General features: G+C 36.9%; 1 protein-coding gene across 1 annotated transcript; it reads right to left on the minus strand.

Moving 5' to 3' along the window:
* Window positions 1–3,843: 3,843 nt before the first annotated feature.
* Window positions 3,844–7,907, minus strand: GCK72_001279 (uncharacterized protein; the record flags this gene model as incomplete). Its single annotated transcript, XM_003111259.2, has 13 exons — window positions 3,844–3,939; window positions 4,085–4,129; window positions 4,175–4,246; window positions 4,302–4,468; window positions 5,092–5,253; window positions 5,309–5,458; window positions 5,535–5,754; window positions 5,805–5,993; window positions 6,043–6,912; window positions 7,129–7,404; window positions 7,454–7,549; window positions 7,598–7,768; window positions 7,851–7,907. 13 exons carry the CDS (start codon window positions 7,905–7,907, stop codon window positions 3,844–3,846), a joined length of 2,571 nt encoding a protein of 856 aa, XP_003111307.2.
* Between the last annotated feature and the right edge of the window lie 3,161 nt (window positions 7,908–11,068).

Raw genomic sequence — 11,068 nt, forward strand, 5'->3', positions numbered from 1 at the left:
GGATTTCCTGTTTATTCATTCTTCAGATTCAAAGGATTCAGAAAATTCAGACTATGCAGATGTTGATGAGAATCCGGATACGGATGTAGTAGATCAAATATAAATCAGGTCATCATGAGCCTCTCGAGGAGGTTATTCTAGAACACGAACATCTGATGATCTGAAAACTTTCAGTAATAGAATCCACGAACACGGAAAAGTTTAAGCCACGCATTATACAAGATGTCCAAGACACGGAAGTATAAACCACGAGAAAATTGGAAATTGCACCTCAAAAGTGGTTTAGGTCTCCAAAGGGTAATCTAATTGTATTCGAATTCTAGCTGAATCTCATTTGTTTTCAACGGAAAGCAAAATAAGGAGAGCTTTCCATGACGTTTGTTTTGATCTACAACTTCTAAACCTGGAATTCAGAATCATGTGAGATCCGGTACGTTTTTTATTCTGAATACTTGAAGTACACCTTTTACGGTAACAAAATCTATGTTGTTCAGAATGACTTCGTGAAAAACATGAAAAATCAAAGTCTCAAACTCCAAACTACCGTAAATCATGGGATCCGTTGCGATACCATTTCAAGCAAGAAACGTTTTGACAGGGTTTTGTAAAACGAAAATACCAAGAAATTACTTTCGAAATAAAATTGAACATTTTAAGTGAAAACCAAATTTCCAACTATCCAAGCCGGCGGAGTTTCTCGAGAGGACACTATAAAGAAAGTTAGATTTTTGAGAAATTTGAAAGCTCATAGTCAGGAAAAGTGGGCGGGTCCTGGCTCCTCCCACTTTTGCTATTTCGCTGCGAAATACTTTTCTCGATGGTCTAGAAGTTGTAGAACTATGTAGAGATTTGATTTTTAAAGATTTCGAGTAGAGAGTCTCACTGATAGAAGTGGGAGGAGCCAAGTTAGCTCAGCCCATAAATCCCATTAGAGTTGAACCAAAATGGGTCAGTTCGTGGTGGAAGTCGTCAAGAATTGTTAAGCCATTGCATCCACATCTCCACCCACAAAATGATTCATAATCTTCTAATTTTTCATCGCCATGCAAGATGAGGAAAAAGGAAAAAGACATGTCTAGGATGTTGACAGAATATACGGAAAACTTCTGGAATTAATCATTTTGATCCGGATGATAATCCATCAAACGACACCTTTTGAAATTCAAAAGAATAAATATAATCGTGTTTTCTGCAGATCTTTTTTCATTCATTTCCAACTGAAATCAAACCAAAAAGGGTCAGAATGGAACAAGAAGAAAAAAAGAAGAAAAGAACAGAATGCGTTTTTTTTTCTCTAGACTACAATTATATATCGGTCACAGGGAGAAGAAAAAAGAGTATTATTATTTTGTCAGTTCACTGAAAAGAACAACTTGTAACCGAGGAACTATGTAGTTTTAGTAATCTTGAGAACAGAGAAAAATAGGAAAAAGTGGATGCAAAAAGTGAGAGGAATCAATGACAGTCAGAAGAAAAACATAAAAATTCTCAAATCTCGCCGACTCGATTCCCCGATTGAAAGTCTCTACTACCATACCACCTCCGCCAAAATTAATTTCGTAAGAAGAAGCTAAAAGCATCATCTTCTTTCCCTCTTGACATCATTCATCTCTTGACATATTACATATGTTTTTGTCTATCGTATCCATGGAAGTTTCTTTCACATGACCACTTGAGAAATTACAAAATGTTTCTTGAAAAATAAGAAACATAAATCAAACGGAGACGTTGTGTAGCCATGACAGCTCTATTTCTCGAGCATGTACAAAATAGAAAAAGAGATTCGGAATGACGAATTTGTGATTCAAATTATGGAGAATCTAGGGTGTACGATACTTTGATGGACGAGATCTAAATCTAGGGGACAGATGAGAGTTAACGGGAAAATGAAGGAGATTATTGAGGGGAATGAGAATTCAAGAAATAGAACTGAATACTCGGGTGTAGAAAGAAAAGAAAAGACGAAATGGAAGCGGAAATAAACCAATTTGTCTTTAAAATCTGGGAGAAGAGGGAAACTGACCGAATAAAGTTTTCTGAAAACTTGTGGGCTCGTTACCATAGGATAGTCGAACCCATTTGGGACATTTGCTCTACTTCATCGAGCCCACCTTGATAAGCCAGAAGATCACCTCTCCAATCGCAGTTTCCGAGTTCTTACCTATTCTTTCTTATAAAATCTCTAGGCCGAGGATCACATAATCTACCGACTCATGCCCACACTTAATTGTAGTTTGGAGCTGAACGTGTGACATAATCTAGGGGAATTCAGATTAAATCATTCGAGTTGACTGATTGGAAAGTAATGAGATATTTACTCATTCCATTTGTCATATTTCCGGTGAACGGAGTCAAGGGAACAAATCAGAATATGAGTTGGAGGGAAATGAATCAAAATTATAACGAAAGTGGGATATGAATCAGAATGAAAAAGGAGTTATAGGTGGGGAAGATTTCCTGTCTAAATTACAAAACAAGTGCTTTGATAAGATACAGTTTCTGACTTGAAGGGCCAGACAGACTTTGAGACGTTTCAGAAAAAATGTATCAGTCAGAGGATCCGAAACGTTTCTTTTTTCCCAAAAATTAGAAAAAGAAAAAGCTTCTCTTAGACATATTTTGAAGAAGATAATCCTTGTGGTTTGTAGTGAAAAGAAGCTAGTACAAAATGGGAATGTTTTCTGATTTTAATACAATTAGTTGTATAAAAAGAGAAAAGAAAAAATGCGGATTTAATTCATTAAATTAATCCTCAAACTGTGGTCATTAGAATAGAAACGGAAAGGGCTTCCTTATTTTCGAAATGTCATTCTCCAGAAAACTAGATCATTATATAGTCTCAGAGATGTTTAGGGTTTCAGCTCTTTTCAAAACTTTCGAAGAATCTCGAAACATGAAATTTTTTGGAAACAGGAGGCTCAAAAAGTTCAAAAAGGGGTTACGAGAGATGTGTTGGAACCGGGAAATATCGAGTTGCAACTTAAAGTTGGATTCACAAGGTTTTAGGTGACTACCCTCGAAGTGGACATCGTGGAACTTCTCTATGATCTTTAGAATAAAAAGAAGAAGGTTCAGAGAAATAATTAAAAACAAAGAAACATAAACATCTGGAGGAAATTAAAAGTTACTCATCAAAATAATGAAAACGTTCTTTTTTTTCTTTTTGAGAAATTTCATCGAAGAGAAAAAAGAAAGATGACATCAGAGCAGAATTCAAATCTGAAATATTCAGAACTTTCTGTTATGATTCCTATTCTTTCTTCATCTTCCTCCAGGTCTCATGAGGGTGTCGCCTCCACTGCTCCACATTAATTTTTAACGCCTTTTTCAGTCTCTCCAGAAGACATTATTCTTAATGCATGCGATGTTTTATCAAACTGTTGTAGTGTGAAAAATGACTTCCACCACTGCACGTTTGACCTTTAAATTTTGAAAAAAAGAAGAGGAAATTGTCTGGGGAAAAATGAACAAGATGAAGTTCTATGAAGATACAGAAAATTTCTTTATAATTTTTATCACACAGACACAAAAAGGGTAATTTACTTTGTGGAAATAGAAAAAAAACAAAAACAAAAACCACTTCTACTGTTTTGATTAGGTCCGGAATTTCAAAAAACGGTAATCAAGAATGACTGTTTGACTACTATACAATTGTTAAAGCGATTCAAAGGAAAAGAAATTAGAGGTGGTTGGAATAAAAATGAGAGATACAAATGGAAAAGAGATGGAGTAAAACAGAAACATGATAATGGTGAAGAGATTGGTTGGACTGATTATCTTCAGTTTTCAGTCACAAAAATAATGAAACGATCATTTTTAACTATAATAAAGGGGATTCGAGAATCAATAAGTATTATCATATTCAAATGCTGACATCATTTCCATCTGATTCGTCATCGACAGACTGTTTTCGTCTTCTCGTTGACGTGCCCGTTTCGCCTGAAATAATTGAAACGTTGTGGTTCTGAATAAATTGTTAGCTACGTATAAATTTCAAATAATAGTCAATAGTTTCCTATAATAGTTTCCTATATAAAGTGATTCGATACACAATTTGGGAATCATTTTTCGCATCATTCCTTACCTCCATCCGCAATCGATGAATCCTAGCTGCTTCGTTTTCGCCATTCTGTAAAAAGAAAACAACTAAATGAAAACTGAAAATGAATCCAACCTCAGCATGTCCTCCACCGTTTAGTCCATTATCTGTAGATGAGGTCACATTAACCGATGCACTTGGTCCGGGCTGAAACTTTACACAAACACATTAAGCGCATTCCTTTCAATTTCATTCTTTGTACCTGTGATGATCCAAAAGTATCTGGAAGTAGTGAATCCAAAATACTGACTCCTTTCTCTTTTCTCATTCCTTTATCACTATTTTTCGGTGTTACTCCAATTGAAGTTGCAGTTTTAGGCTTCTGTGCAGGAATCGAAGAAGGCGCGGCTGGTGTTTTCGTTGTTGCTTCTATAAAATATTCATGCACATTCTTTCTTTTTTCTTTTCTTATTTTTCCAATAATATTTCCCTGTAAAACTGACATTCCATTTGCCCGAGCGGGGAAAAGAGTGAGGTATAACAATTAAAAAGGACAAGACTGATTTATTCGCAGAAAATTTCAATTGAAACACCCCAAAAATAAACGGAAAATGGATAAATAAAAAGAGAAAGTACAATTTTTACATAGGAAAAAAGGAATAGCTTATTAGTTTTGGGTCTTAATAGTATCTAAGGAAATCGCTTTAAGTTCCATTCGTGTCAATTCAGTTAGTAATTGGCAGGAAATTATAAAAGGCAGTTGTTCTGTTTTTGTAAATTGTGTGAATTGAAAGAGAATCTGGTTTTTGGTTTCTAGAATTTTTGTTATTATTATGAAATCGAAATTTGAAAACAAAAAATGGAGAACTTCTTTAACCTGTAACGATAATGATGAGGTTTTAAATTGAAAAATATAAATGCAAGGCTGATCTGAAATGTTAGAGGGGGAGTTCCCGGACAAATGGAATAGGCCAATTAATCGAATCCAATTGAAAAAAAGATGAATTGGACAAGAAATCTGATAAAAACTGTCTAGAAACTTGAAAGCTCACGATAAGAACTCGAACTGCCTCCTTGTCCATTCTTTCCCGTATTTGGAGGAGGTGGAGGTACACGGGCCATCGGCGGTTGTCCTCCCATTCCACCCATTCGTGGTGGTGGCGCTGATTGTTTCCATTCAGACGATGGAGGTTGTCCCGATTTTCGAGGAATACCTGAATATTCTTTCCTTACGTTGAGTGATATGCTCCCGAAGAGGCGAGAACTTACTTGGCCCTTCATCATCTGAATCGTCATCACTGGAAGATGAACTCTCTGATTCACTGCTGTCCTTCTTCCGCCGCTTCCGACCGGTCGATGTTTCGTCATCCGATGATTCCGACATGTTGAAGTTCTTCTCTGATGATTTTTCTGATTTCTCTGTAATCAGAAATAGTTGGTGCAAAGACACCCACAGAAGTGATAAATCGGACGAAATATGAAATAAAAAACTCACTCTTCTTCTCAGGCTTACTACTAGTTGAAGGAGCTGCTGATGGAGCTTTTTCTGATATAGTAGGAGCTGCGGGCCTGAATGGTTTCGGATTTTCGTCTTCATCTTTAGCTGGCTTCATTTCAATTGTCTTCATGAATGCTGCCATTTCACGCAAACACATATCTCCAAGTGACTCGAAATCCAGTTCAATTTCACTGTCATCTATGCTTTGTTGTGTAAGCTGTAACTTCCATACAATGATATACTTAACACATAAATCACTAAACGTACCGCACTGCATTCTCTCCTCTGAATAATAGAAATAATAGTGCTCAATTGTGGGGCCGGTAGTCGATTGACCATATGACTCAAATTTCGTTTTTCATCATATGTCAACGCTGGTTTGTTTTCTTCGTCATCAGAATCAAAGTCGTACCCATGTTGTCGACCGGTAGGATTTGGCTTCTTGACACGGCCATTCTGAAGCTTTTTCAAAAATATTTAACAGATTCTGAGAAAATAAACTAACCTTATTCGTAGTGTTATTTGCACTTCCACTTGCTGTCGATGTAGAAGCTCCAGGAGATATTGGTGTTGTGCACATGATTCGAACTTCAGTGATGAGTTTATCCGGAAATGGCTCATTTGGATGACCTTCTCTCCTACTTTTTATAGATGTCACTTTCTCTTCCATTGATACTGTGGCTGCCAATTCGGCGCGTAACCGAGCTTGTCGTTCTCGTAACATACTCAACGCATTATTAATTTGCATTATATCCTCCGATTTCGCGCCGCCTGACTCAAAAAAAGTAGTTGCTGGTTCAGTTTTAATCTCTTTCTCCTTTTTTGACCCTTTCGTTGCCGTTTTTGGGATTTTTGGAGTAGATGGTGGTAGAGGAGCAGGAGCAGATTGAGGCGCGACTGATGACGCACGAGAGTTTGCATCTCCCATTTCTGCCCATCTCTTATCAAAAACTTCTTCAAATTTCTTTCCGAAGTTGTGAACTGGATCTCCAATAGGATTGTAGATGAAGCAATTATTGAGCATTAGTCGAATATCGCGCTCGAAATCGGCGGGTTCTTTGTATTCGCCACATTCCAGTTTTCTTTTGATTGTTTTCATGTCCATTGGTTCCTTGATGATTTTGTGATAATCATGAAGACCTAATTCTGCTGCATTCACTGGATCATGGAAAGGCCACGTGAATTCATTATACTTTTTCGAGAAAAACTCAGACAAAAGCTTGCTACACGGCTTCAATGAGGGATGGAGTGGCTGATGTACTTCTTTTTTCACAACTGGGACATCCCTCTTGGCTCGATGAGATTCTTGTTTCTCTTCCTCATCAGACTCGGCTTTCCGCTTTCCAGTCTTTTTACCAGCAACTTTTCGTTCGGGCTGAAAAAAGAGGAATTATGAGTGAATAACATAATAAGTGTCTCGTTAATGGGAGAAACGTTGAAAATCAGAAATGTCAGAACTTATTGGTTGTCTAATTTTTCATGATAAACAATCGGAATGGATGGAAAAAATCAAATTTTTGGTAACAAGAGACAACGAGAGAAGAAAACGAAGATCAAATCCCTTTATTTAGATAACATTTCAAAAAATTACCTTCCCCGCCAGCACCGAAGAAATTTCACTTCCAGCCTCCGATGGTTGCTCCGATGGTCCTCGTGCTTCTCTTTTGACAGAAGCAGCACCGGCTTTAACTCCATCCTTTCCAGTCTTTTTCTTGTTTTTCCCCCAATAAACATCCATATCATGCTCCTCCCGTGGTGCTTGCTCCAGTGACTTTTTGATAACCTCGTGTACATTTTGAGCCATAATTGTCACATCGTCCTCTTTGCCATTGAATGTATAACAATTGTTGAAAACCGTTTCGATATCCTGAGATTTTTTAAAATGAAAACACTTATCATTCACTCAAGGAACTCACATCAATACACTCCTGCGCACAAGTGTAGTATGTACTCTTTAATCTGCTTTCAATTGTTTTCAAATCCATCGGACGGAGAACTCTTTCATGATAGAGCTAAAATAGCAGAATTCAAATAACTTCTTTTCCTGAAATGTTGCTTACAGGAATACATAGAGTAACTGCATCAACGGGCTTCTGAAATGGCCAAACGTGCTTGTGTTTCGCTGCTTCTTTCAGAACTGTGGTCATGATATAGTCAAGTTTGTTCGTGTGTCGCGTTGGCTTTCCGAATGGGGGCAACACTCGAGGTTGAACGATACCTTTTATTGGTTGCTGAAAATTTTGCAATTTCAACAAAACTAGAAATATTTGAAGCAATTCTTCTAAAAGATAAACAAAAGATCTATACAATTACCTGACGAGGACTGGCCCATGGTCTCTGTGTTTGTGGTTGGTCTCCGCCGTCGGACATCTGGAAATAAACAAAAATGTGATCAGAAGTCATGTCGAGATAACAAAAAAAAATACCGTAAGACAGAAGAATGAAAAAATCATAGTTGTTGGAGTACAAAATTGTTAGTTTGAATGATACGAAGTACAAAGCAAAGCTTTAAAACACAAATCTTACAGCCCAAAAATGATTTCTCTGAACCATTCGGATGATAATAGTTTTAAAAAAGAGCTCCTGTCTGTGAAAGAATATGTTCCAATCATTCTCAATCCATATTTCATTACAACACTATACTTCAGAGAAACATGCCGAAAAACGTTGAAATCTCTCGCATTCTCTCTCGCACTCTGGTGAACAAAGACAAATACCAATAAATTTTCTAATGCAATGCGTCACTCGCTTTGCAAAATTCCAAACGGTTCTATATATGCTTTCTCAGTTCACGAGGAAGCATCAATAGGGAGGTAAACTCTGAAAGTCTTCATGATCAAGCCAAAACATTCATTTTATGAATCGACTAATGAGAAATGATAACTTTTCTTTTGGTAATATTCTGTAAAACACCTAAGCAACCTCTAATCCATCTACATCTTTCTCGAAATGGTAAAATCATTCTGGACGGAAAACTTCACTTCCGTGAAAACTCAATTTCAGAAATAAAATTTGAACGTAGATCTAAACAGCTGTCGGCTGAGAGAAGGACGTGAAAAGGAATGGAGAAAAGGGCGCGATTCATAGGCTGTCCGCAATGGAGCGCGCTTGCCGCAATAAAAAAAGCTTTTTCGAATTCAGATTGAGCCAAGTGATAAGAAGAAAGGAGGAAGAATGCTTAGAGATAGAAGCAAAATAACTCAATGTATGCAGCAATGAGTAAATTAATTATAGTCTATTTTTCACGCGGCGCTCCACGTCTTTAGATTGTGAGTCTGATATGACCGGGAACTTCAGTTGCACTGATTGCGATTGAGTCAGATTCGTTTGAACGAACTAACCACTAGTATTTTGAATGTATATGACAGTACAGTAAGATACTAGAGGCGAATTATTTTTTGAAAAGCTCTCATTTATTTTCTCTCGAAAGCGTTATTATCTTGAATAGTACGCTGTATCATGAGAATCTCAAGAAAAATCTAAGGGGGCGTGGTTTATACTGACGTTTGAGTACTTGACGCTCGCTCGCTGTACTTTTAAAGATGGTTAGATAAGAATGAACGAAGTTCATTCTTATCTAATCATATATTGTATTTCACTGGATTTGGTGTAGCTTACTGTAATGATCATACAGATCAAGCTCAAAAACTTCCGAAATTTGATTTCGTGGAGGCCTGTAATTCAGTATATACCCTTCCCATGTCTGTACGGAGCCAATCGCAACAAGGCTTCCTCCAACTCTAAAATAATCGCAAGATATAGCTAAAAACGCGAAATCAGTGTTGGTTTGGGGACGTTGACGGGGGCGGCGGAGAAACGAGAGGCGCATTAATCGATTCTTGTCGATTTTTGCGGAGCGCGCGCACGCGTTTTGTATGACTATCTAGTCAGAAATGTCGATGGGAGAGACGAAATAGTGTGTTGTTTGATGGAGAATATGACATGGGAAGAGGCGACAGGCAGCGTGTGCAGTGGCGCATTTGACGAGGCGACATTGAGGAAATAGTGAGGAAATAGAAGAGAATAGGTTTTGGAGACTCAGAGAAATGGGAATTGGAGAAGAGAGTGAAGGAGAGATTGTGTTCTGCGTTGCATTCGGAGTGGAGGATACACTGAAGACCAGGTCTAAGAAGTGAAGTGGAATAGCTATGAGACTGAAACTGGAATGTGAATATCAACATTTCATGTGATTTTCATTGAACAATGGTCTTCCGACGAAAGAAGTCAATATTCGAGCTCATGCCCTTTTGAAAGATAACAAAACTAGCAAACCATGATGCCTGACAAAGTGAAAGTGGAAAACAAAGCTTCTAGAATCGTTCATGAAAAACAAATGATTCATATCGACCTGGACTTCACATCAGCTCTTCAAGAGCTTCTTGAAATACAAATTACTAGATCTTCAGCTGAATATCACCACCTATTCGATTAGGCTGTATTCACACGGATTAGAGGAGCACTCACTCTCTAGGGATTCATGAGAAGAGATGGGAAGGATTATGAAAGAACACGACACTCTCAATGAGAATTTCAAACTGAGCAACTTGGCAAGACGACTGATAATAGATGATAAAAATGATATATTAGTATTAGTAAATGAGGCGTTATTGCAAGCGGACGAAGCAAGTTGTCGGTGAAAATATTGGAAATTTTAAAAAAGAAAACTAACAAAATGAGGATTTGGAAGCTAGTACTATGACAAATCCTATAAATATAACAAACTGATGTCATTGGGAAAACTTGAGAGTGAAATATCGTTTATCGGAAAACAACTTGAACGACGTCAGAGTCACAAAACGATTATTCTCAAAGAACGACTCTAAAAAAATTCTTTAAGGAAAAAAATAGATTGAGATTAAATAATTATATTAAAAATTTTAGCTGAGCTTATTTTGGTCAGTACGAAATAGTGGAAAAAATAAATTCGTTGCAATTTCCTGTCAATTAGACGGGTTAACGATTGAACGAACCGGAAATGAAATAAATCGAATGAGAACTTTTAGCCGAATTTTCAGAGTCGTAGGAAAACAAGTGACGTTATTGACGGGATAAAGTTTATCTGGAATACAAAAAACGCATCTGAGTGGATGGTTCTGACTTTTGAAATTTAAAGCAAAGATAATGTTTTGAAAAAATATAAAAACGCTTATTTTTAATGCAACTATCTTTCTTTTTACAATTAAAATTATTTTCTGAAAAATGAAAAATTCGTTGATGATCGTAAGTTACTATGTATCGTCTGCAAACACCAACACGCAAAAACACAGACTTTTGTAGGCAACTTTTATTCCAGATAAATTCAGAAGTTCAGGAAGTAAGTAGTTTCAGATAATAAATTTGGGAAACAGAGATTGAGATTGGATAAAATAACAAAATGATAAAAATTTGCAATCCAGGCAAAAAATATTGTCGAAATAAAAAAAGTGATACCCGGTGTTTGCGGACTTAATGATAATTTTAATAATTTTTCCACTAAGTCCGCAAACACCGGATATCACTTTTTTTATTTCGACAATAAAATGAAATAAAGT

The sequence above is a fragment of the Caenorhabditis remanei genome, chromosome I (assembly GCF_010183535.1).
Source record: "Caenorhabditis remanei strain PX506 chromosome I, whole genome shotgun sequence".
NCBI classification, from domain to species: Eukaryota; Metazoa; Nematoda; class Chromadorea; order Rhabditida; family Rhabditidae; genus Caenorhabditis; species Caenorhabditis remanei.